This window comes from Triticum urartu, chromosome 5A (assembly GCF_056163025.1).
Source record: "Triticum urartu cultivar PI428250 chromosome 5A, HENAU_Tu73, whole genome shotgun sequence".
In the NCBI taxonomy this organism is placed as follows: domain Eukaryota; kingdom Viridiplantae; phylum Streptophyta; class Magnoliopsida; order Poales; family Poaceae; genus Triticum; species Triticum urartu.
This window is the reverse complement of record NC_141877.1, coordinates 489,064,096-489,090,768: the sequence shown is the minus strand read 5'-3', so window position 1 is coordinate 489,090,768 and position 26,673 is coordinate 489,064,096. Positions and strand designations below refer to the sequence as shown.

Genomic DNA, 26,673 nt, shown 5'->3' with positions numbered 1-26,673 from the left:
TCTGGACATTTGATGTATTTCCGTTATGTCGCAGTAATGGAAAGGGGTAATGCCCGGTTCAAAAAAAAAGTAACTATATCCTACCATGGTAAAGTACCACGTGCTCCCATTCTCTCATGTTTTAAAAAAAATCAAATTTAAGTGCTTCAAAAAAAAGTGCATGTTCACAACTTCTGGAAAAAAAATGAGACCAGCCAGGACTACCCTTGACGGTTTATTTTTATATATAGAAGAAGCAAACCTGACCACACAATGCCAGTATATAGGACTCAAACTCTGGCGGGCAGCGCGCTCGCGCAGCTGGCCAACCGAGCGACGCTAGGTTCTCAGCTAATGACAAAATCAAATCCAAACTCGAAGTGCAAATACAGAAGTTATCAGGGAAGAGAAAATTGCCAGTTATGAGGGGGCAATAGCGACGACCTCATTCCTTTCTACTGCAACTCCTGGTCGTGTCTGATGAGATTCAGTACAGGATTTCTACAGCAACACGCTAAACGCCCGGCCGGCCTGCTCCACAACGAACCAGCAGGGTGCTGCAAACCCACGAATCACTCTCTTCACAGCCCCAGCACACGGGCCTGGAAGCAACCTTAACTTAAAATCAAGCAGTAACGAGCAGCTTAGCTTATTACTAGGCTACTGAAAGAAACGACACTAGCTAAGCTCCCGCAAATCTATTTATATTCTTAACAAATTGCAGGAACACCCTGTCCTCTCGCTAGGTTCGTCCAAAAAATGCTGACAGTTAAGCTCTCAAAACTTCTGGGCATACCCGTCTGCACCGTGATGACTCCGCATCTCTGGCACCAGAAGACCTGAAACCACGATCAGTAGGGTCTCCAATGTAAGGCACTTGATTGATGGTGAATTTTCAAGAATATGGGACGCAGTTCAGCCAAGCTCTTTGAAGAGTAAAACCTAGAGATGTCCACTCTCGGGTGGAGCTTGTCATGCAGGTATCTTGGCATGTGCCTTGGAGGTGAGTGGTCACAAAAAAGCAATTCATCGATGGATGGTAGCCAGACCAGTAGCTGAATATTAAAAAAGGCAAGTAGTTTAAAGATCTGAACTAGTGGTTCGACCATAAAGACTTGTTATATTGCAGGATGAATGCATTCAAAAATATTTGCAGAATGAATAGTGAACTACATTGAGAGTGTGAGTGTCTCCAAGGTGGGAGAGGCAGCAAGGAAAGAAACCAGAGAAAAATAATTGTAGGCCCCATGAATACTAAATACCCAATACTTCAGGTGGAGGAACATGCTAGGCGCCAATGCCATTGTTGTATTTACCACCTGCAGAAATATGCCACATGTCAATTAATATTCCAAGGTACACAATTGTTCTATGCATGATGGTACTGAATAATCCCAAAAGGTTCCCTTCCAAGAAAAACATCACGAGCAGTTTTAGAATATGCCTCACGACGTGAGTGTATGCTGAAAGTTTCAAGATTCGGTGCAATTGATGGCAGCTCTTCAAGGGCATAACGGAGGAGGCGGCAACAGGTCATATCGAGGTTCTTCAGTCGCAATGATTCTCCAAAGTGAGACCTCTACTTGGTCAAATGTAATAAAGTGAAAACTACAAATCTTTGGAGCTTCAATCTTTATCATCCGCGATCTGTGGCATCCTAACACCTGCAGGTAGCTGAGCCGCTTCTGCTGAGAAGGTATCTTCAAGCCAGTTATCTTGGGGCATCTTCTGAGTTTCAACTGCTCCAAAGCAGCACAGCTGGAAAAACGATATCCGAACTCGTCCCCTGTAATCCGCACACAATCAAGATGCAGCACTGTCAGGCCTCTCGAGCAACGAACACTCACTGTAGGATGGAAGTCACAGTCAACAAGGTGAAGATGCCAGATCGAGCTTCCATTATTATGCATTTACAGAACTTTGGCCAACCTTTAGGAACATGGATCTTTTATATGGTTTCTATAAATTTGGTTAATCTTTACAGAACTTGACTTAGGGCATTTAGTATGCACCTGATATATATAGAGGGAATACTTTTATCAATTAGGGGTAGTGATTGGCTGATATGTGATATGATAACTACGTAGTGCATGCTTAAGAGTCCAAACAAACTTAGAACTGAAAACTGGTTCAGGAGAGCAAGTAGGGGGAAGCTTCTCAGAAAGCTATCAAAATATCGACACCTTCAGATGGTTAATGAATGATGCTGATGTGTAGTACGCTCATTGGCTGGTTTAGTCTAGAATGCAAGATAATCTTGGAATATTTGTCATGCAGGACGAGCCACATCCACTTGAATAGAGCAGGACAAACTTCACGGACCAACTCCAAGGTCGATGCTGATCTCTCGTGTAGTCCACTCCACGCAAAATATTGGCCATTTAGGACCAACCACCCATTCCCCATGGATAAGGTCAGGCTGCATTATTCTGCAGCCAGCTGAAAGGATCGAAAGGATCGCACTCTAGAAACCACGGTACCAACTTAATTAAGACGGTTTTCTCCTGTATATCGCTGCTCAAAATGAATCCTCCTTTGCTTTCAAAATGGCTTTGAGTGTAACATCCATGCTAAGAGGTGTTCAAAAGAACAAGCACCTTCTTAGAAGGGTTGGAACTTCACTAACTTGCACATACTATCTGAATGTTAAAGACACTGTTTGGAAGAAACCACCAGAACACTTCCTGAAGCGAAATTTTAATGCGGTTGATCAAAACACAGGTGCTCTAGCTAGGAGTGGTCTTAAGAGATCACGCAGGTCAGTTTATGGCTGCTAATGGCCGAAGCCCTTGCTATGCAGACACGACTCTCTCTCTCTCTCTCTCTCTCTCTCTCTCTCTCTCTCTCTCTCTTGCAGTTCATATGGGAGGCAGTAAGGTGAAGGCCGAGTCAGATTCTACAGAAGTAATTGAAGCTTGCAAAAGAGACTGTCTACATGGACTGCTAGTCTGGTAAATGTAATAGGGAAGGCTATTTTTTATCATTGTCACAGAAATGATAATAGAATAGCTCATATGATTGCCAGGTATTGTTTTGAGAACAGGATTGATTGTAATTCGGTCAATGAGCCCCTGATTTTACCTTGAGCGACTTCCTTAAGGCTGCAACTTTTGTTAATTTTCAATAAAGGTTGCCATGATGGCCTTTCCTCATGGGAAAAAAACTTACACATGCTATTTCACGGTTATAGTGAACCAAAGGAAGCGAAATACTTTTCAACTCGTCAATAATGGACTGCTTATGCGTCACAGTCGTTGACTGGTCGCCAACGTGACACATGGGGTTCCAGTGAACAAATATCTAGTTGTGTGGAGGTAACTCATCTAACGGAATACAATGGCCGACTAAAGCCAAAGCCACAATTCTGTACTCACAGATCATACAGAAATCCATAGACATGCATGTAGTTCACGGAGGAGTTTGAGAGAGGGAACCGGAGAGTGCAATTAATGGCGGAGTTAGTGACCAGTGTTGCAGCAGGGGTGATATGCTCCCTCCTTGAGAAGCTTGGTTCTCTTGCAGCGGCAGAGTATGCAATGTTCAGCAGTGACCGCAGACAGGTGGAATTACTGGTGGATGAGCTCAGCTCTATGAAGGCTGTTCTTGAGAAGTTGGCATACATGGAGAACCTTGATCCATTAACCAGGCAATGGAGGGACCAGGTCAGGGAGTTGACCTACGATACCGAGGATTCTATCGTCAGCTCCATGCTCCAGGATCGCCAAGATGGAGCTAAGGATTGGTTCATTTGGAAGATTTTTCCGTTTTTCAAAGATCTCAGAGAGGGATATAGTTTATCCAAACAGATCAATCAAATCAAGGCCGCTGTAATAGAGCTCAGCGCTCGACGAGAGCGGCTCAGAGTTGACGAAGTCATCTCTACATCTTCTCATGTGTCCATTGATCCCCGACTGCACGTGCTCTATAAGGATGCTGCCGGTCTTGTCGGAATAGATGGACAAAAGGATAAGCTCATTGGAATGCTAAAGGATGGTGACCAGCACCTAAAGGTAGTGTCAGTTGTGGGATTTGGAGGATTAGGCAAGACTACACTTGCCAATTTAGTATACGATGCTTCACCTACACTTCAACACCATGAACACCGATTTGACTGTCGAGCATTTCTGTCGGTCTCCCAAAGACCTGATATCAATGGGGTTTTTTGTATCCTGCTCAGAATGTTTGGAGGGAGTATAACACCATCGGATAATATTAATGTTCAACTCCTTGTCAGCATGCTCAACAAGCATCTGCAACATAAAAGGTATCCTCTTTATTGTATTGTTTTTACGGTTTATTATTTCTCAACTGAATCTATATTGGCTACTATAAACATCACATCGCAGATTCTATTAAAATATTATAAAGCTGTTATATTTGAGTTTTTTATTCTTTAATTAGCTGTCAAAATTGAGAACATAGAGATGCTCTGTTGGCAAGGTGCACCCACCAGCCTCTTCTATTAAAAAATGAGTCCTGGCTGCTCTCTTTTTTTCTAGTTAGCTATCAAATTGACGTTATGATGTAGAACAGTATTGGTTTATTTCTAGATACCACCAAACGTATTTGATTATGTAATGTTAGTGATAATAGTATCAAATCCCCTCCAAATTTATTTTGTATTATGTGCATCCCTGCAACACATTTCGCAATTCCCATGTGTGGGTATTCCATTAGAGGAGGTGATAGAAAGTAATGGAACTTCAAGTCAATGGTAATATTATTATGGCCGCACTGGTGAACTACTCAAAGCCTGGTTTGAGCAATACTGCCAAGTGCCACTGGAGACAGAGGCTGGTCCAAAGTCAGATCCATCTTAAGTTCATTGCCCTTCTGATTTTAGTTCAGAACGAGGTTTAATTATATTGTTTTGCCAGTAGACTAATACAATATTTTACAGGTACTTTATCGTAATTGATGATTTGTGGAATGAATCGGACTGGCATACTATCAGATGTGCTTTCCCAGACAACAATTCCGGAAGTAGATTAATCGTAACTACACGAATTGATAGTGTGGCTTTGGATTGCTGCTCTAATCGGCGTGAATACGTTTATCCAATGAAACCTCTCGAAGAAGAGTACTCAAGAAGACTTTTTCTTACAAGAATATTTGGCTCTGAAGATGCTTGTCCTGAATACTTAAAAGAAGCTTCGGCTGAGATATTAAGAAAATGTGGTGGTCTACCCCTAGCAATCAATGTTGTATCAGGTTTTTTGGCCAGTAAGAAGACACCGGAACGAAAGGAGCACTGGGACAGGGTGCAGAGTTCATTGGGCACCATCGACAGAGAGTTCGAACCAATGAAACAGATGTCACAAATCTTAAACCTGAGCTACATGCATCTTCCTCATCATTTGAGGGCATGCTTCCTTCATCTTGGTATATATCCAGAGGATCGGGAAATCATGACGGATGATTTGGTGAAGCAATGGGTTGCTGAAGATTTTGTGCCTTGTAGCCCACATAGGCGAGATCGAGAGGATGTTGCAAAGGACTATTTCAATGAGTTAGTCAATAGGAGCATCCTCCAACCTGTAGATATAGACTACAAGGATGAGGTGCTGTCATGTCGATTGCATGACATGATGCTCGAGTTCATCTTGAACAAATCCGCAGATGAGAATTTCATTACTGTAATGGATAGATTTGGGGTCCGAAGTGGAGGCACCAGTAAGATCCGTCGGCTCTCTTTGCAATCTGACCAAGAGAATCGTGTCCCGGTACCAGAAGCAATTATTCTGACACAAGTTCGATCGCTTGCAACATTTGGTGCTTGTATTGACGGAGTATTTTCGAGGCTGAAGTTTATTCGAGTCCTAGTGGTTGACAGATGTCGTATGACTCTGGACGACATGGTTGGAGTTTGCCTGCTGCTCCAACTGAGATACCTGAAGATTGCCTTTGATATGTTGGATGATGAGTTTGATCTAGTAGTACCTCCTGAAATTCTGAATCTACGGTCTCTGGAAACGCTGGATATAACAGATGTCCAGGATGCTACCCTTACAGAAAGAATATCTGACTTGTCCAGCTTGCGGCATCTGCTTCTCCCATTAGAGGTAGTCTTGCCTGATGACATAGGCCGTATGAAGTCCCTGCGTACCATACGCAAGTTTGATATGTCTAAGAACTCAGTAGCCTGTATAAACGGCCTCGGGGAGCTGACCAATCTCAGAGATCTTCAAGTCCGTTTTGATGACACTTGGAACTCTGACCAGAAAAAGGTAGCTCTATGCTCTGCTCTCCAAAAGCTTGCTGGTGAAAACCTTAAACATCTAGCTATCATTTCGGAAGATGTGTGCGGTGATCAATGCCTACCAATGTGTCATCAGCTGAATTATCTGCATTCCTTAACAGGAAATCTAGAGACACTCCGTCTAGAAGATCGCATGCCCACTATTCCAAACTGGATTGGTCAACTTGGTAATCTGTATGACATAAATCTTGCTGGAATCGAGAGGTTGAATCCGCAAGCTATTGATATCCTTGCAAAGTTGCCTGCCCTTCTCTACCTCAAGATGTATATTTTGATATTCATCGCTGAAACAATTGTCATCCGTGGTGGGAGTGGGAGCGGGACTGCTTTCCCAGCACTCAAGTATTTCGACCTCATTTGTTCGCCACCATGGGTGTCTTTTGAGCAAGGGGCAATGCCCAAGCTCCAGAGACTCGAAATAGAATTTGATGCGGACAGATGGAAGGAACATGGAAGAGCGCCTGCAGGCATCCACAACCTGGGTGTGCTGCAGGTACTGTCGGTACAGCTGATGTTCAGTGGTGCGGAGTCTGACAAGGAAGCTGCTAAATCTGCGCTGCGTGCTGCAATCCACGGACATCCACGTGACCCTCGTGTTGACATCAGCCAAAGAAATTTTTCAGGACCTTTCTCTATTCATACGGAGGAGCAATATAATATGGAATTCATTTGACCTCTCATCGATGATACGGACATCTCTGACTGAGCACAAATAGCGGTACGGCTTATTTCTTCCTCCTAGTTACCTCCCATGGCAGCTGTAAATCTCGTTTATCTGGTAGGAACAATCTGGAAGCTAGGTATTGGTACAACAGATTGATTACACCCATTGTTAGCGTACTATACTAGTATCTTTAACAGAAAATTTCTAGTGCCACATATTTCCATTCTATAATTAATCTTTTATAACATGGCCATCAAAACTCCGATAATCGTGCATATTGCAATGTTTTTAAAACCTCACCGTGTTACGACATTTCACTATGTACTTCGTGTTTTCGGTTTAATCTTTAGTGCATCAGTAGTTAATCACAGTATTATACCTTCCTGCCACGCCCTTGCAGTTGTACAGAAATCTCTCCGTGATGGGAAATCCTGTGTATCACATCCAGCTAGGCCACCTAGCTCGATTTAGCCAGATGAGTAAGCCACTCCAATTCACCCGAAAAAATCTTGATCCCTTCAGAGACAATGTTGTTATAAGCTCATCGATGAAGCCAGCTAGGAACAGATTAGTAGCAAAAGGATATGAGGCTAGAACATATTATACTACTGAATTGCAATAGCTTTTTTTTGTTAGCATGCTATGTTTGTTTACAATGATCACAATTCTCATATTAATTTTCACTTTGTAGGTCAGTAAAATTATGTGCAACATTGCCCCGGCTCCCATGTGTATTTGTTTCCCATCCTTAAATCCTAGGTAGCTAAATATATAAAAGATATGAAACAACTGGAAAAACAAAAAATAGAAAAAGATGTGTATGTGTATGCATTATATATGTTGTTCCTTCAAGATCAAAAGACAAAAAAAAGGAAATCAAAAAGTAAAAGCACAAAAAAATTAGGAAAAGGGTATGTGTGTATATGTGCTACTATTTCAGTATCTTTTTCAAAAGGTGAAAATGGCATCAAAACAACAATAGGAAAAACACCAAGAAATTTTAAAAAAATATATTTCTAAATGTAGTGTGTTCTTGTTTTTCTAGGTGTGTAAGTAGGAGTAGGTAACTCCGCCTATGTCATCTTGAATGCATAGCTGGTCCCAAGCCCAGAAAAAGGAGGAGGGAGTACTCATGGTTGTTTTATAGAGCAACTAAGACTGAGCTGCGCCCCTGGCTATCTCTGAAGCTTTTCTCACTTGTTTCTGTTCGTCATAACAGAGAAAGTCGTTTTTATCCCAACTATTTGTTTGGCCATGCTAAATAAAAGTTCTTCCAAAATAGTTCTTACATAAGCTCTCAGCTGATCAATGGCTGGGAGTTCTGCTTGGCATTTTCTGAGCAAGTCATAAATTTATGTCACCCAAATCTATGCCCCAGCCTGCTTTATTATGTCATAACCATTTCAAAGGGCTAACAAACCTTATGTCTTTTTAAATGGAATAAGAAATGTCTACTACTTCAGTTACATACTCATATATCAAGCTTTCAAAGTATATCTATTTTTCAGGTCTGACGGATTCAAGCAACTGAGAGCATGTCATTCTTTTAAGTTAAAGTTAAATAGCTTAATCTTACATCAGATTTACATGGGGCTTAGGGTTTAGAACAGACTTACAGTTAGATAGTAATCCGTGAAAACAGAGTAACCAGAGTTTTTCACATGATCAGGCGTTCCAAATTTGACAGAAGAAAGGGAGAGACTCCTACAAGGCAGCAAGCAAAACATGCAGATTCAGACACAGATACTTAGTAAACATTGAGATTGCATCAGATTAGAAACATCATGCCCTTGCACCCCTTAACATAGTAGCACTGAGACATTCTATTCACATTGAGAACGCAATATCCAGCTCTGTTTCTCCATAGCTAAGCTCCCAGTTCGTAGTTTTGCCTCCTGATCACACCCCTTCAGGTTGTCACACCGAGACACACTTTTATAGAACTTCCAAATTACAAGTGGAACTCTGTTTCAAAGAAAGGGAGTTTGTCACATTTGAACAAAATGCAAACATTCATAACAAATCATAGAACACATAGATCAAAAGAGAAATTCAACTGGGCAGCAACTACTGCTTAACCATTATCTCTTACTACAATTCCAGTAGCAGCGGCAAATAAGTGATGTAAATAGACGGAATTCAAGATAAAGCATCTGCTGCAACATAGTAACAATATAAACGGGATAACTAAAGGAACATGCTGACAGCACCATATTGTTGTATCTTTAATCATGCTTAATCTCTTTGTAATCCTATCAGTCGCACGTTCCTCCGCTCGTCGCCGCTGCCCGCCCTCCCTCCCTCCCGCTATTATTGGACGGCGCATATGAGACTGGATGCTTGTTATGAAAAGTGAGTAGAAACACAGAGCTATCAGATCCAAATACAGTGCCTGATAACAAACGGTCAACCATAACCCCAATCTTGGCAGCGAGAACAACATGTTCTTGCCCTTTGCTTCTAGTCTACCCCTGGCTACTATATATGTCTTGACCTCACATTCTCACACAGACCCAACATCTATTGTCAATTAATCAGTGGCACGCACACTTCAGCCTTAACTGCACCATCAGGTATAAGTCAATTGATGCTGTAACTCACTTCTGGAAGTTCTGGCCCTGAACATTTCCTTGTTTTGCCATCGTGTTTGCAGGGTGATCCCTTTCCTATAGCCAATGAAGCAGCCGATTCATCTGCAATAACAGAACAGGATCAGGCATTTTGCCGGCATACACCTAGGACTTGAAAAAACAATGAGCTTCAGGTAATAAGAAAAAAACTTTAACTGAGCATTTGGTAGTTTCTGCATCGCGCAGCGTTGCAATTCCTCACAAGTTTGGACAAATCTGTACAAACTCTAGTATATTGTGAAAGAATCGTTTAGTCCTTTCACCTGTACACAAAAGATATCCAGCCCAACAGAACACTACGGCCAGTGATATCCATCTCCTCTCCGAACAGCCATTGCTCCAGTCACTCGATCTACCAACTCACAATGGCAGAGGAACGGGTGGGTTCTTGGCTGGATCCAGGGGGAACACCGCACGGGATTGGAACTAACAGCAGGCGAATTTTCGACTCCAGCCCTACAGATGAACGCCGCGGGGTTAAATTTTCGGGTGTGGATTTTCGCGACGGGCATAGCGGCTTACCGTCGATCTGAATTTCGCAAGGCCGCCGCTCCATGGTCCGGCCGTCGTCGACACCTCTCTGTCTGCAGCTGAAAGCCCGCAACAAGAGGCGCGTACCCCTCGAGCTTGCAGTTCAGTTTCGCTTTAACGCAGAGAAGACGAGGCGGCGAGGGGACGGGAGGCGCGTCGGCGCCGCCTGCTGCCGGACGAAAAGCAGAGCAGCACTCCGCGGTAGATGGAGCGCGGGGTTTGTTTTGTTACACTTGCTTTTTTCTGCAGCAAAAATGCCAGATTACCGATAGAATCGGCAGGTTTTTTTTTTTTTTTTTGGTGATAGAATCGGCAGATGAGTCGTGCATGTTCGCAACCTCTCCAGCAACGAAACTCTGCTCAGCGCGAGGAGCTAGGTTTGAGCCACTCCTGTCATTGTGCTTCCGCTCCCTCCGCTTCGGAAGCTGCATTTGTGGAGCAGAGAGAATTCGAACAGGGTCGAAACCTACTGGTCTTTCCTCCGAAAATGCCTGCCTAGTAGTATGTCGCAATAAGAACCCAAATTTTTTTACTTGGTTCAATTATCATCTTTATTATGATTATCATGTTTTATCTACTATTTGTTTTCTAATAAATCTCATAAAAAACTCATATTTTGGGGAGGGGGGGATTGCTCGTATATTCAACCGTCTTTGCATCTGTATTAGAATAAGGAAAACCCTTTGTAACGGACAAAATTGATTTCAACTTATTTTCACTAAATATAAAAATGTTTCAATAAAAGAAATTAAAACAATGGTGCCGTGTGTCTATGTGTCCCACGAGCAATTAGATGCATATTAGATCCACATCAGGCCGCTAGGTCTTGTTTCTCAAGATGAAACAATGAGCAAGGTGACCGCTATCAAACACCCGCCACTTTTTACTTGTACATCAAGCATCTCGAAATCGCGGTTCGATGTACAACAGTACAAGTAAAAATTGACGGGCCGGAGTGGAAAGATGAAACAACATGCCACTCCCTCACCATTTCAACTTGAGAAACAAGATCTATACCCACTGCTGACAGTCAAATACCAGCTAGCATTAGTAACGCTCTCAAGATGTTTATGGATCTGAATGTTGTCTTTCCTCCACGTTTATGTGGGTAAGAGACTAAGCTCTGATCCATCCGCCGCCATCTAGCAGAATGACATGACACCGGTTGCAGGGCTCCACAACATCTAGCTTGACCGTGGAGGGAACTTTCCCCTTGATGTATTTTTTGATTACCAAGACTGCTTTATCGGCTTCCCAGGGTCTAACCAAGTCGGAGCATCTGGTAGATCTGTCGCCAGAACACCTGAAACTACAATCCGTGGTGTCCAATGTAAGGCACTCCAGGGATACTGAGTTTTCAAGAATATGGGACACCAGCTCAACCATGCTCTTTGAAGAGCAGAACCTAGAGATCTTCACAGTCTGGAGCTTGTGATAGCAGTATCCTGACATCTGCCGAAGCTGTGAGGGATCTTCCAAAAGTAGTTCATCTGCGGGTCGTAGCCCTGTCAGTACCTGAAGATAAAAAATAGTTTAAATGCTAGAATCAATTAATCGTTCAACCATAGAGACTGTTTATGTTTGCAGGATGCATGAGTGCATTCAAAAATATTCGTAGGATCAACAGTGACTTACACACAGTTTGAACGTTTCCAAGGACGGAGCAGCATCAAGGAAATAAACCAGAGACAAATAATCATAGGCTACTGCAATAGAAATACTCAAGTACTTCAGGTGGAGGAACTTGCTAGGCGTGAACGCCATTGCTGTATTGGCTACCTGCATAAAGGTGGCACATGTTAATTAACATTTCAAGGTACCACTTTGTCTATGAAGTATGAAGAATGCTACTGAATAATCACAAAAGGTTTTAGAATATACCTCGTGACGTGAAAATATGCTAAGAGTTTCAAGATTCGGCGCACTGGATGGAAACTCTTCACATGCATAACGGAGGACGTTGTTACACAGAACATCTAGGTTCTTCAGTCGCAGTGAATCTCCAAGTGAGATCTCTATACGGTCACCTAAAAAGTCAAAACTACAAATATTTGGAGCTTCGTTCTTTATCATTCGCAGTTTGTTGCATACCGACACCTGCAGGTAGCTGAGCCGCTGCAGCTCGAAAGGTATCTCCAAGCAAGTTATCTTGGAGCATCTCCTGAGTTTCAACTGCTCCAAAGCAACACAGCTGGAGAAAAGGTACCCTAACTCGTCCCCCGTAACTGCCACACGATCGAAATGCAACACTGTCAGGCTCCTCATGCAAACAAGACTGACTGTGGAATGGAAGCCACAGTCAACAAGGTGAAGATGCTGGATCGTGATTCCGTTCCCATCAGATAGGATTGAGCATGGGAAGTTGAATGCTACATCACTCGCAGACAACGACAAGTTTTTCAGTGCCTGGTGTAACAGCTATCCGAAGCCACCTATGGAGATATGAATAGGCCTTGGGCTCGTGGTAACAGGAGAAATCTAGTTTGAGTGTCTTCACACCAATGCCCGAGTGATTTTCAAAAATGTGATTCACTGTGCTGGCGAGGACATGTCTCAACTGGAATAGTATTCCATGATCAAGTATGAGATTGGGATGGCATCTCCAGGAACGCAGAAAGGTACGAGACAAACAGGCAGCACGAGCAGCATCTCGGAGCGTCATTAAGGAATGTATATGACACCAAATGTCCTGCATGCACAAGAATGGGAGAAGAATTGAAACATTAGAACACACTCAAAAATTAACTCTGGACTATATAAATGTGGTGACAGTCCTATGATATATCTATTGCCAAGCATTACAAATTTCCAATACACATAGAAGGATATGTACATGAATATCTGCTGTAGCCAAATGGATCACAGTCTCACAGAGAAGGGAGGTATTGTGATTTTAGACAACATCCTCAAGGATATGGAAGGGAATCATGATGTCAAGTTTATCAAATGCAGTTACTTACTGAGGCAAATTAGGTCATAGTTACTGTCCTGATAAAAATGAAACTTGATGGATGTTGTAAGGTCTGATGACCAATCTAGAAATCTACCCTTGTAATTAATAGCTCAGGGGCCGACTTGTGAAGAGATATAAGAATATATGTGAAGCTTTATGATGCATGCTTGCAAAAGAAGGTGACCCAGCGGCCGACTTGTGAAGAGATATAAGAATATATGTGAAGCTTTATGATGCATGCTTGCAAAAGAAGGTGACCCACGGTAACCGACAAACGCCTGTCTCAAAACTACTTAATAATGTGATAACAAGGGGTCGATTTCTGCCGGAGAGTTGAATCTGGGAACAGAGATAGTAGTTGGAACAGAAGACAAGCAGTAATGTATGAATTGCAGCGCTAAAACAATCATGTCTTATTTAGGTAGCCAGCATATATCCACCAATCTGTGCAGTGGGGGTCTTTCATTACTCGCGTTTGATGCTGTACCTCTGGAAGCTCTGGCCCTGAATATTCCCCTCCTGTGCCATCACGAGAATTATCCTCTTGTTGGCAGACCGATCCGTTTCCTATAGCCAGTGATGAAGCAGCCGATCCATCTGTAGCACAAAATAGTTGTGGTTACTAGTACAGGCAATAGCACAAACACATATCAAGCATAAGAAGAGAAAGAAGAAGAAAACTTCGACTCGATTCTTCCTAATTTCCGACGGTTCCATCCCCGAACTCACAACGGGCGAGGAAGGGGCGTGGGCTCTTCGCTGGATCCAGCCGTCGGCTTACCGTCGATCTGGGCTTCGGGGAGACGCTGCTCCGGCTGCCGCTCCATGCTCCGACCGTCGGCGCCTCTCTTGTCTGCCCGTCGCGTCAAAACCCGCAACGCGATCTAGGCGCGCGCCCTCGAACCTCAGTCCAGTCGCAGATAAGACGAGGCGCGAGGGGACGGGTTTGATGTTTTTTTCTTTCTTAATTAGAAATTAACAGGAGAGGGATCCCGAAACTTTATATTTACTGTCCGCGGGTTGCAACAGAGGTAAATATTTCATAGTATGGTACCTCATGATTACCTTCCCTCTAAATAATTGTTTATTAAATCACGCCCGTGATTAAGCTACCAAAACAAAACTTGGATTTTATTCGATAATCAGTTATTTGGTAAGAACTTATTACCTTGTCAAACAAAACATAATTTTATTTGGTAAATCAATAAAAGACGAGAGAGAATGGAAAATGTTAGATGAAGAACGAGATGGACGACAGAACCCTGCGTTCTTTTTAAATATATATACTAGACAATTGCCCATGCATTGCAACGGAATAATAAACAGTCTAGTAGATTAGCCCGTGAATGTACATCTATTATTATATTGATTGATGCGCTAAAATCTTAGCAGGTTTTTCTATGCAGTCGTTATAATTTTTAACTGCCATTTTATTGTTAAGCACTTACTTGGTAAGAATTTAATGATTTATCAAACAAAATATGTTTTTGTTTTGTAAGTTAATAAAACATGAGACAATTGATTCTATTTTAGAGAGAATAAATGGGTGAAAAATCTGAGATGGTAGGGAAAAAATCAAATAGGAAAAGGAAAGGGTGGGACGTATATAAGAAAAGTGGACGAGACTTGCCTGCTTCCCTGGTGTGCGCCCATCCGTGCTCCCGCATACGTGGCATGATTAGATTGGAACAAAATAAAGCCCGGCCCCACTCCTTAAAATCAGGGGGTGAGATGATTAGATTAGAAAGAAAAAAGAGAAAAAGACAGCCGCAGGATGAAGTGGGAGCACGGACAGGAGTATGGAGAAGGAGCAGGCAAGCCGGATCCAAGAAAAATTTGATGAAGGAGAGGTGAAATGAGAACCTTACATTCTTTTTTAAGTAGTAGAGATAAATAAATAGGAGAGAAGACTAATAATCGTGCACGTGTCACATATGTCCAATTCATCTTCCATTCTGATTACTCTTTTCATTCACAACATAGATGTTGCCCAAGGTTTGTCACTTTGCATCGAATGCGGACTTACACCGACACCCTCAATTTATCCACTCAAAGGGTGTGCCCCGCCATTGTGTTTCCGGTTTCAGTAAATCGACTTCATTTGTACATTGTAAATTGACATCTAAAAGGGAATGGAGGCAGGGTATGTCTGCTAGACTATTGCACACTTTTGCCTGATGCAGAGTTGCAGGCAGTCGTTGACCTTTGACAGTGGTAATCTCAAATAACTGATAGATGTTCATGTCCTCTAGGATTGATTAATGTTTCATGTCCACTAAAAAATACATCCCTTGAGAAGTGTCTGTAATCAACTATTTATAATATACTGGTTGTCAGCTGAAACTCAACAGGAAAAACATTGCCAGTGTTGTTATGCAAGGACTTGTGGAAGGACTTACGGCTGCACACATCTTTTTTGGGCACCAAACCTTGAACTTATGGATTAGCAAACAGTTTTCGTTTCAGTTAACAGTGTTAAACTTGTAGCATGCCCAAGTGTCGATTCATACTATGCAGGATGACGTCTTGATACAAATTTTTTTTCGACAAAGATGTGTATGCAGGAGTAATTCAGTAGATGAAGTGTTTTATTTCAGAAGACCCCCAGTAATTTCATTCCATTGTCCTACTTTGCATAGCATTAACCTCGCTTGTTTCCTTTCGCAGGTTGGCTGCTCCATGCTGCAGCTGCTGTCTGGAAGAGTGCTGCTGCTGTTTCTTATGACATGCATGCTGGGAGCTCCTCGTGTCCGATGTTTTCGAAATTGGGTGTGCCACAGTATCTAGAGGATCTTATTACTTGTTATTATTGGTCGTGCCTTCTTTCTTCCCTTCTCTCCTCGTTCTTACTTCTGTTGAGTATTTACAAGTGTGATGACTACTCTCCAGCCCGAGGCCGACCTTTTGACAAAAGACTCTATTTTCTAACATTTGTAGAGGACAAATGTGGATGTCACCAGCAAGTCACATGGTCCAATTAATGGCCGGCTTTCACAGCACGTATCAGACTCTTGATCAAGTCTGGCCAACGGGTGGTGCTCTTTTCCACCAATACGGCACAGGAGCAATGTGGCCGCATCGCTGTGGTTAGTTTATCTCCAATATCACATAGAACAGCTGCAATGTGTGATATATCATACGTGTATATGTATATTCATTCTCGGTCTCTACCAAGATGATGTACAAAGGGGCAGGCCGCAGGGTGTTACTATTTATGTAGGAATTGGTCGTTGCCAAAGTTCACAACAAAGCGCTATCACTCAATTTGTGTTTCGGCAGGCATGCCAAACAGATGTGTTTGGCTGTTTGACTAGGAACAGGCTGCATGCATAGTTGGAACAGAAGCATACACTCTTTTCTCCTGTTATTTCTAGAAGCAGTTCACGATCTTTGCACGAGGTTCATAGCATTGTCATTTTTTTCCGATTAATCTCATCATGGTGAAAACATGTAACAGTAGGTCAACCAAACAGATATACAGCCCAATTCGCAGGGAAAAATAAACAGATATACAGCCTGACAACCATAATCGACCTTGATGCTAAAGCCAAGCCCAAATTACAAAGTTTGTGTCTCCTTTGCATGTAGGAATGGGAACCATTGAACTGCACACGCCTAATTTCATGCTCTGTCCAAAATCCATATGACATACTGCATCGACAAGTGTGTTCAGAACTGGCATCAGTTTTTGGTTTTCCCCGTTTTCACTTTTGTTCTTAACTTTTTAGATTTTTTAACCAACATTTTTTGTAACTAAATATTGTCAATAAACAAAGAAATTACACGCACACCTGACAACAACTCATCTTTCTTCGCTTTGTTTCCATTCATGTTGTATCACCGGCTAATGGCTATGAGTTATATGGGCCAGTGACCTCTCCGCCGAGGATGATATTGTGCAGAAACACATGAATACTGGGCACTACATGGCGGCCTCCGCTTATGCGGCTCAATTCTTAGGGAACTTTCTACTCTCCCAATACCATATGGTGTGGAAGTCTAGGTCCCCCCAAGGTCAAATTTTTCACTTGATTGGCTACCCAAGATAGGATCTGGACCGCCAAGAGACTAGCAAGCACGGATAGCCTAAGTATGATCTTTGTCCCCTATGAAACAAGTTCAGAAATTCGGGCCGCACCTCTTCTACAAATGCTGCTTCACCATTCGTCTTTGGAACCTAGTGAATGATTGGTTACACTTACTTGACTTCAATGCTTCGGCTTGGCACCTCGGATCCATCAAAGATTGGTGGACCAAACGATCCGACACCAACACACCCACTAGAGAGGCTATGGCATCTCTTACAATGTTAATGGATTGGACCATTTGGAATGAGAGGACATGGATGCTTATATACCATGGACATAGAGTTTTGGCTATGGCATCTCTTACAATGCCAACGATAATCTTACTCAATAACATTAAATGTGAGGCCAACTTTTAGGTATCCGTGAGCAAAAAAAAATGGAACTATTATGCCGGGAGAGTGATGCTTATGTACCTTGGGTCTTGTAATACAAACTCTATCCTCTTCTCTATTTTATATGACGCAAGTCAAGTCTTATATGTAGTGTCCAAAATAACAAGGTTTGTACGGAGCACCTAAGGAAATAAAGCATGTTGTAGATGATGCAATGTATATGGAATTACAGATATACAGAATTTGTATTTGTCTCCATATTGAAACATGATAATGTCACACTGTAGCAGGAGGGCATAATGATTTTTTTTGCCAAAGTGATATTTGATTTATCAATGCCATTAAGTCCATTGTTTATCAAAGTTACTAGTTGACATATTGTTTGTTTGCATGTCTTTGGAAGGCTGCATTTGTACATTGTAAATCGACATCTAAAGGAGAATGGAGGCAGAATATGTTTGCTAGACTACTGTGAATTTTTGCCTGATGCATAGTTGAAGATACTTGTCGTCCTTTTTTTTAGAACGTAGACGCTGGGAGCGTCCGGCCTTAAATTAATAAAGCCCACATCGGAACATTACAAGTTCAAGACAAAAGCCAGGGCTACGCGAGAAACAGGGATACTTGTCGACCTTGGACAATAGCGCTCTCGAATAATTGATACCTACATAGTATGATTGACACTTAGGCATCGTACAGGTTTAACACTGCTAATTGTACGGTATTATTTTGCATGAAAAAGAGAACACTCTTTTTTTGTTTGCGGGGGAAATGGAAAACTCTTTGCTAATCCGCAAGTTCAAGGTTTGATGCCCAAAATGATGTGTGCAGTCATTAGGCCTTCTATCGAAAAAGACTTTCGCCCCGCTTTATAAATAAAGTAACCACCAAGCACAAAGTCTACAAGGGATCATCCGACACACACACACACACACACACGCACACACACACAACGCCACCGCACTAAGGTCCAACACAAACGCACAAACACCACACACAACATAGGATCAGCTGTGGACACAACACAACAAGCTCAAACACCACAAGGGTGGCACAGACAACACACGGCTGCGGCGTCATAGATGGAGAAGAGCTAATCTGGCTCAGGTGGTGGTGGGGGGGAAGCGGCGGTGCCATGCGGAGAGCCATCGCGCGAAGCTGGGTGGTGATGGAGGTGATGGCGTCTCTCTCCCTGGGGCGGCTAAGCGGCCGCCAAAGCTGCAAATAACCAGACCATTTGAACAAAGTATCAGTAGCGCGTCGAAGAGGTATACGCTGAATCACAAGCTTATTCCTAATAGTCCACAGCGTCCAGGCAAGCACACCGATAGTCAGCCATCTAATGTGGCGGGACGAGGGTGGCAGTGCCTGGAGTTCGGCGAAAAGATCGGGGAAGTTGTTATGGTCCCAACTACCACCAACAATCTCGCGGAAACAGCTCTAGAGGAACTGCGCGGACAAGCAGGTGAAGAAGATATGGTTCGAATCCTCTTCAGGCCCGCAGAGCGGGCAACGCCCATCGCCGGGGCCGTTGCGCTTCAGGATTTCCACCCCAGATGGGAGGCGGCCGCGAATCCATTGCCACAGGAATATCCTAATTTTCAAGGGGAGCCGGATCTCCCAGATGGCGGTAAGCGCCTCAGGGCCCGGAGTGGGGGCGATCGCCTTGTAGAGCGATGTAGTAGAGAAAACCCGGATGGCTCTAGACGCCATCTAGTGCTGTCATTGCCCGTCTCTAGCTCAAGTTCGTGTAGCGCAATGCAAGCGATCAAGTCATTCCAAGCCGCAGTCTCCCATCAGGCCTTCTACAAGTGCTTGCATCACAACACTGGCAATGTTTTTGCTTCTGGGTTTCAGCTAAGATGTCTTGATACAAATTTTTTTTGCAATGAAGATGCGTATGCAGGATGATGTCTTGATACAAATTTTCGTGCAAAGAATATGCGTATGCAGGAGTAATTCAGTAGATGAAGCGTTTTATTTCAGAAGACCTCCGGTAATTTCATTCCATTGTCCTATTTTACATAGCATTAACCTCGCCGTGCTTCCTTTAGCAGGTTGGCTATGCTGAGTAAATAGGCAATTTTTTGACTAATTTAATCCATAGATAAATCATTAGCATGGCATTGACTGAATTAACGACATACTGACTCTGATCTAAACATGCACGTACTAAGCAAACAGTAGACACATCTACACATACTACTAATACGAATATAAACACGAGCGGGATAAAAGTGTTATACCCTCCAGTAGGCCAAGCAGAAGCCGCGGCGGTAGTGGTAGCAGCGGCGTCCTCGGCGGCCTTCTTGTCGGCTTCAAGTTTCTCGACGGCGGCACGTTCGGCATCGGTGGACATGGTGACGATGAGGGCGACGCAGACGTAGAGGAAGTAGACGAACAGCGAGCAGTCACGTAGTCGCTTCCCAAAAACCTATTCGCCCCTCTCCCGTATAGGATCCGGAGAGGCGGGGTTTCGAAGACCTGCTCTCCGGTCGACCGTGTGCGTGGCGGACGGGATGGAGTCACCGGCGACAACAGTAGAACGGCGGTGGGCGTGCGCGTGTAGAAGATGTGATCTGATCGTGGCGGCTAGGGTTAGGAGACACCGCGCACTTATATAGGTGCAGCCGCGGGCTCGAACCACGTCCATGACATCCCATGATCCGACGTAACAGATCGTGGCCCAGCTGTCAGAAACTCTCTGTTAGTGACTGGCAAAAATAAGCGCATAGGTGTGAGTTCGGCTCAGCTTATTCACGCAACCCACGGCGCGGCGAGGCGTGGCGTGGCGTGGCGTGGCGAGGCGGGCGGTGGAGGAGGAGTGCGCGAGGGGCTCTTCTATTCTCAAGCTCCAATAGCATGTGGAAGACAATCCCTTATAAAGAGGTCCAAAACCTTCTCCACTAGCAGGGTGGGACTAAACTTCCCACTACACCTAGTGCCAATAAACCCACATGGGCCCTTGAGATTTCCAAAAATTGCTAGATGGGCCTAAAGTCCACCCCAAATTTCAGCAATCCCCCAACAGATCTCGAGGACCCATTGTGTCCTCTGTTCCAATTGATGTTTTGATATACCAGTGTTTCAGTGAAGACCTGTTAAGGTTGAACTTCACCTAGACCCACTAGCAGGGTGGGACTAAACTTCCCACTACACCTAGTGCCAATAAACCCACATGGGCCCTTGAGATTTCCAAAAATTGCTAGATGGGCCTAAAGTCCACCCCAAATTTCAGCAATCCCCCAACAGATCTCGAGGACCCATTGTGTCCTCTGTTCCAATTGATGTTTCGATATACCGGTGTTTCAGTGAAGACCTGTTAAGGTTGAACTTCACCTAGAGCAAGAAGCTACACTCCTTCACAACTGAACAATGGACTAAGCCTTGAATTGTCAGTTTGACGTAGAGAAGCTTCACCACATGTCTTACTAGTACTAGGCTGCCGAAGACTGACCCCTCGGGTGGAGCATATAAGTCACACTCATGGCCTATTCATGAGCTTGCTAGAGATCACCCTAATCTCATAGACTGACCAGGAGTCGGGCTCATATAGGTGTGTTTCTCCAAAGATCGCTCTGTAGGACAGCAATGTTGCTTATATAAGCTTTGGAACACATTAAAACAATAGTCATCTTACCATATAGTATTGAGAGTATTGCATCTCCAACGGAGTGGGTTAGTATAGTTACTCTCCTCAGTTTACCACTGGCTTGTTTTCCCAGGTCCTACTTCACGCGATCTCCGATCACATAGGCTAGGTTACCACCATGGCAACTTATGTGGGTCTCATACCCATCTCCCTCGATGCATTATCTATCCCAACACGTGATAGCCCTTTTGTAAAGGGATCTGCCAGATTCTTAGCCGTATGGACATACTCCAACACTATCACTCTAGAGTTTCTTAATTTTCTGACAGCTTTTAATCTCATTTTTATGTGTTTGTTGGACTTCATGTTGTCCTGCGAACTCTTCACCTTGGTGATGACAGTCTGATTGTCACAATTCATAAGGATAGCCGGAACCGGTTTATCAACCAATGGCAAGTCCATCAAAAGATCTCGAAGCCATCCTGCTTCGACACCAGATGTGTCTAATGCTGTTAATTCTGCTTCCATTGTCGATCCCGTTAAGATCATTTGCTTGCAAGACTTACAGGAAACATCGCCACCTCTAAGAGTAAACATATACCCAGTTGTGGCCTTCATCTCATTAGCATCAGAGATCCAATTCACATGACTATACCCTTCAAGTACCAATAGGTATCCCATATAGTGAAGTCTGTAGTTCATAGTACCCTTCAGATAGCGCATAACTCTCTCAATAGCATGCAAATGCACATCACCCGGGTTGGAAACAAACCGACTCAATTTGCTCATACCAAAGCGATGTCAGGCCCCGTTGCGCTCACTAGATACATGAGTGAACCAATGATTTGAGAATATCTCAGTTGATCCTTACACTACAAAAAAACACTTCTGTGATGATACGTGTTTGTCATAGTAGGTCACGTTTTCTGTCATGCATGTACATCCATGACAATTTTATGACAGAATCAAGATAGTCATACCTGTGCTGTCGTAGAAGTGTTCCATGACATTACCAAAATTATCATCACGGAAGTGTCCACTTTCATGACGATAAAATGTGCGTCATAGAAGTGCTTTCATCAAGCATGATCGACACGTGGCATCCACCGTAACGGCTCGCCGTTAAGCTATCGGGTCCGGTTTTGGATCCGATAACCCGTTAACAGTCTTGACCAATGGTGATTTTCCACGTGTAAAATTCACATTGGCCGGAGGAAACACGTGTCTGCTCCTTGGTGGGCCAGATGTCGCCCGTCCATTAGAAGAGACACGCCTATGATACGCTGACACATGGCAAGGCCCAATAGAGGCCCATATAGGTTAAAAAGATCGGCCTAGTTAAAGGCCCATAGTACCTACTTAGGTACTAGTGGGCCAGCCCAATAACGGCATGTTTAATAAAGGCCCATTTACGGCCAGAAGCCATATCTGGCTCGTTAATTGTTCGCCGAATATTTGGGCCCAATTACAGCCTAGTGAATTTCGGCCTGTTAGATGCCCGATGTAGGCATGGGCCCATTTCAGCCTGGTGTGTCTTTCGGCCTGGGAATGGCCCATGCTGCCCATGGGCCATATATGGTCCAACGCGACATCCGGCCCACTAACGTCCCGTGATAAAGGTGGCAAAAGTTCAACCCAACATGACTTTGGGCCTGTTAAAGGCATGTCGTATAATTCGGCCCGTTGATGCATGTACTAAGCTTTCGGCCTCTTAAAGGCCCACGATATCAGTGGGCCAACTAAGGCCCAAGATATGTTTTGGCCTGGTAACGGCCTATCATATAACTGGGCCAAAAAAGGCCCGGTCTACATTTCAGCCTGCTGAAGGCCCGTCGACGGCTAGTGAAAATTGAGGCCCAACATGCATTTCGGCCTACTAAAGGCCCATGGTTTCTTCTGGGCCGTAACGGGCCAGTAGAATATTCAGCCTGTTAATGGCCCAACGCTACCTGGGCCAATCTAAGCGATGGGTCCACAAAAGGCCCAACTAAAATTTGGGTCGAATATAGGCCGAAGTAAGTTGTGGGCCTGGCGCAAAGTGTGAAGGCCCCAATGGCCATTCGGGCCCAAGAAAGATGCAGGCTGGCCCAATTGTGGCCCGCTAAAAACCAGGCCCGTTAGAGGCGAATGTTTCGGCCCGGTCGACTACATTAGAATTTTTCAGATCACGAATTATGGCAGTAACTAGTACTCCCTCCGTTCCAAATTACTCATCACAGAAATGAATGTATCTAGAACTAAAATACATCTAGATACATCCATACCTGCGACAAGTAATTCGAAACGGAGGGAGTAGCAATTAAAAACAAACCTACTCTATACAATAAAGAAATTACGGCATAGTAACTTAGAGTAAACCTACACTATACAATAAAGGATTTATGGTATATTACATCCACTGGGCATCGAAGTTCACCACTAGTGATCATAAAGCGCAACGAAGAAGAAGATTACAAAAACTGGCACCATTGCAGCGTAACAAAATAATACTGAACCGAGACCACTTCCAAGACAGTTCAAAAAAGGTTAGCCTTGCGCGGGAACTGCTGCGCAAGCTACTGAGCAAGGCTGTGAGACCGGCCTAGCATGTCGGTCATAGCTTCCAGGTGTAGCTGTTTAGCAATGAGGTTCTCATTGGTGTTCTCCGCAATCTTTCTTACAGATAGGCCATCAAATCGAAGTTGAGTTGCAGAATGCCTTTCTGCTAGAACTTGGGACTGAAGAAGTCGAACTAATTCAGACAGCGAATTTTGTGAGCTTGTCTGACTGCTAGTCTCAAGTAACTTGAACACTGCATCAAGACAAGACTTTGGGGTTGTCTCGCTATCTTGAAGATGTTTTGCCTTCTTTGATGCAATATATGTTGGGCTTGTCTCACATCCTTCAACAGACTTGTGCATGCCATCAGGCATATCACCCTGAAACAAGTAGAGAGATGACATGTTTTCCACATGTATAAACAAAGATGATAACTGTGCTGTCAATTCCATCCAATTTCAAATTAGAAAATAAAGAGTAAGTTCAAAATATCAACATCATGATCTGCATTGTTCATAATGCGGGGAGCTTCACCACACTACTTGATTACCATCTCAACATAACAAGCATAGATGAATGGCAAATAAAATCATTATATCTATTTTGGTTAATGTGCGTGGCATGTTGTTCATATCATCAGCCACATCAGTAAGATAAAACAGGAGATGACAAGGTGCAAACATGGGCTGCTTCACCACACACTGGATTATAGATCCACAAAAACAAGCATACATATAGGGAGTATTGAGTAATGTGCATGATATGAATAAGGAATTTGGTTTTACAAGTAAAACTTGGAACTTACGCTTTTTACGAATATGCATTTTGATAGAAACAACAAACTAAACAGCAGTAAACGATAGGGAGTATGAGCAAATTAAACAGCAGTTGAGGATGAAGGCTTTAGAAGGACTGACTTACATTAACAGTTAACACCAGCTTTATATTGCCCTTCTCCATGTCAAGGGAAGGATAACTCAGGAATTTCAGCATAGAATCTTCTTCTTAAGCATTGCCTGTACTCTACATTTTGTAGAGAGTAATTATAGATATGATAATCCTGGAAGGGATAGAGGATAATGAAGAGAAGATGCAGATTCATGCTACATAATCAACTACCAATCCCTGGAGGTACAAGCGTTACAGGGAAAATGTACTGACAAGACCAACAGGCTACCCTTCTGCACTGGCATTGTCTGTGTATTCAACTTTTTGGTAAGATTAAATATAGATCTGATATATTTTAGTAAATGGTGGGCGAGGGAGATAAGATGCAGAATGCTACACAATGAACCAATCCATCTTCCCATAATAAAAGAGTGTTTTGAACACTGGTGTACTGTACAAAATGTTCTTATATTATGGGACAGAGGGAGTAGCTGTTAATGTAAGTATAGTGATAGATGACGTTCAGTCCTTACAAGAGGACTGCAGAGCTAAACCTCTTCAAAAGCATTGGGTTGATTCTAAATTTATATAAGAGTCCATACAGATTTTATAATGTCCACCAAATGGACGATAACGAGGCTAACATGTGCAGTGATGCTACATAATCAAACATCTATGAAACTAAGTATGATCATACAGGGCAAGAGGTACTCACAAGAGCAATGCAATGTGTAGTATAGTTGCAAGATTCTGTGGTCCCTTGAGAATGAGTGTTCTTCTGCTAACAGTTTTCGTACAAGTGAGACGTTAAGGCAAATGCAAAAATGTAATTCAAATTGTGATGTGATATCATAGACAGTATCTTACGCTGCAGACGAGACCAATGTGTAACAAGATTATTCCAGTCACTGTCGGATAAATGTAGCACCGGAGACTTACAGAAATTTTGTTTAGAGACTTGGCATCGAAGTGCGCTTGCCTCAGGTAGGAACGATACTTCATTAACAAGTGCTTGAAAAGCGCAACCAACCCTTGTTCTTCTTGACAATCCAGTTTGGTCCTCGCCTATTTAAAAGAATGAAATCTTGTGTCTTCTGTCAGCAGAAACATATGTCGTAATTACCTTGAATAACATTAGTACATTATTTACGCGTAAGTTGCGGAGGAACACTGGAAATTGTTCTGTGTCTGCGGTATAATCTTTCCATGAAGGAAAGATGCGCACAAAGTTCCTGATAATAATATAAGCTTTGTCTTCTAAACTGGGAAGAAATGGAATAGGGGTCCTATTTGCTGCAATTGGGGCTCTCTTTGGTTCGAAAAGGGATTTGGCAACTGGATTTGGTGTACTCTTTGCTGGAACGGGGGTTTTGCATCGTAGAGCTGGTGCTATGTCAACTGGCATCATCATACTGTTTGCTGCAGTTAAGGTCTGTTGAGTTGGGGCATTAGAAATGACCAGTGTAGTAGGGCTAGAGTCTGCGAGAGTTGGGGTGTTTTGCGGGTCAGGTGATATTGCAACTACACCTAATGGGCTATTTGATTTATTAGGTGTCACTACCTTTTCCAAATACTTTGCTTGTACTCCTCCACGATCATCAATCGCCATCTTCCTTTTGAACGTCTGATACACAAAAACATCATTTGAGTGGATAAATAGGGTATGATGACAGATGGAATATGTATTGAAAATGGATAGGTATGGCGTATTCACATACACGGTGTGTAAACTAAGCTAATGGCAGTGCAACAAAGTAGAAGTAATGCAAAGCATCAATTGCAAGATATGTGCGACCAATATAACCATGGAAAGTTAGAGCAAGCACCTTGATGGGTGAATAAGATAGGGCATCTGCCTCTGACTCCTCCACTAGGGAGCTACATTGACTTAGGTCTCCCTCTAACTCAGAATCACGGTTAGGATCATATTCTGAGCATGAATCTGTAGGTGGAGAGCATTTGCATTGCATTGCATCCAGACTTGATTTCAGTCCCTTAATGCCAAGTTTGACAGCCATGGCATTGTTTCGCTTTATTATTTTCAGGCGCGCAAGCTCATAATCATTATGATGCTGTTCAGAATCTGAGATTCATGAAAAAATAAAAAGTAGTCAGATTATCTATGGAATGCATTGCGGATTCAACTTGAAGATTTTCTCCCTATAAACCGCTGCATATGCAAAGTTCACCCCTCAACCGTGCTGCCCAGACCACACACA

At 43.2% G+C, this 26,673-nt stretch overlaps 1 protein-coding gene and 2 pseudogenes across 4 annotated transcripts; 1 reads left to right on the top strand and 2 right to left on the bottom strand.

Moving 5' to 3' along the window:
• Positions 1–374: 374 nt before the first annotated feature.
• Positions 375–7,373, bottom strand: LOC147972171 (uncharacterized; annotated as a pseudogene). The gene is made up of 5 exons (XR_015603538.1): positions 7,282–7,373; positions 1,355–1,765; positions 1,153–1,298; positions 922–1,034; positions 375–818 (listed from the first exon to the last, which is right to left on the bottom strand). The product of XR_015603538.1 is annotated as an uncharacterized LOC147972171 (transcript).
• Positions 3,174–7,438, top strand: LOC125510008 (disease resistance protein RGA5-like). 2 transcript variants are annotated; one of them, XM_048675095.2, is made up of 3 exons: positions 3,174–4,243; positions 4,880–6,956; positions 7,303–7,438. In XM_048675095.2, the coding sequence occupies exons 1-2, from the start codon at positions 3,429–3,431 to the stop codon at positions 6,909–6,911; spliced, it is 2,847 nt and encodes a 948-aa protein (XP_048531052.2). In that variant the 5' UTR covers positions 3,174–3,428; the 3' UTR covers positions 6,912–6,956; positions 7,303–7,438. The 2 variants fall into 2 exon arrangements, with proteins under 2 accessions (XP_048531052.2, XP_048531051.2); XM_048675094.2 differs by lacking the exon at positions 7,303–7,438 and having other exon boundaries at positions 4,880–7,286.
• A 3,660-nt stretch (positions 7,439–11,098) lies between these two features.
• On the bottom strand, positions 11,099–14,026 carry LOC125510009 (FBD-associated F-box protein At1g66310-like; annotated as a pseudogene). The gene is made up of 5 exons (XR_015602450.1): positions 13,798–14,026; positions 13,504–13,613; positions 11,945–12,752; positions 11,699–11,842; positions 11,099–11,578 (listed from the first exon to the last, which is right to left on the bottom strand). The product of XR_015602450.1 is annotated as an FBD-associated F-box protein At1g66310-like (transcript).
• Between the last annotated feature and the right edge of the window lie 12,647 nt (positions 14,027–26,673).

Excerpts from the sequence above, each read along its gene's own strand:
- LOC125510008 (XM_048675095.2), top strand. The coding sequence starts at position 3,429 with ATGGCGGAGTTAGTGACCAGTGTTGCAGCAGGGGTGATATGCTCCCTC. Across the intron at positions 4,244-4,879 it reads AAGCATCTGCAACATAAAAG|GTACTTTATCGTAATTGATG; the intron begins GTATCCTCTTTA and ends AATATTTTACAG.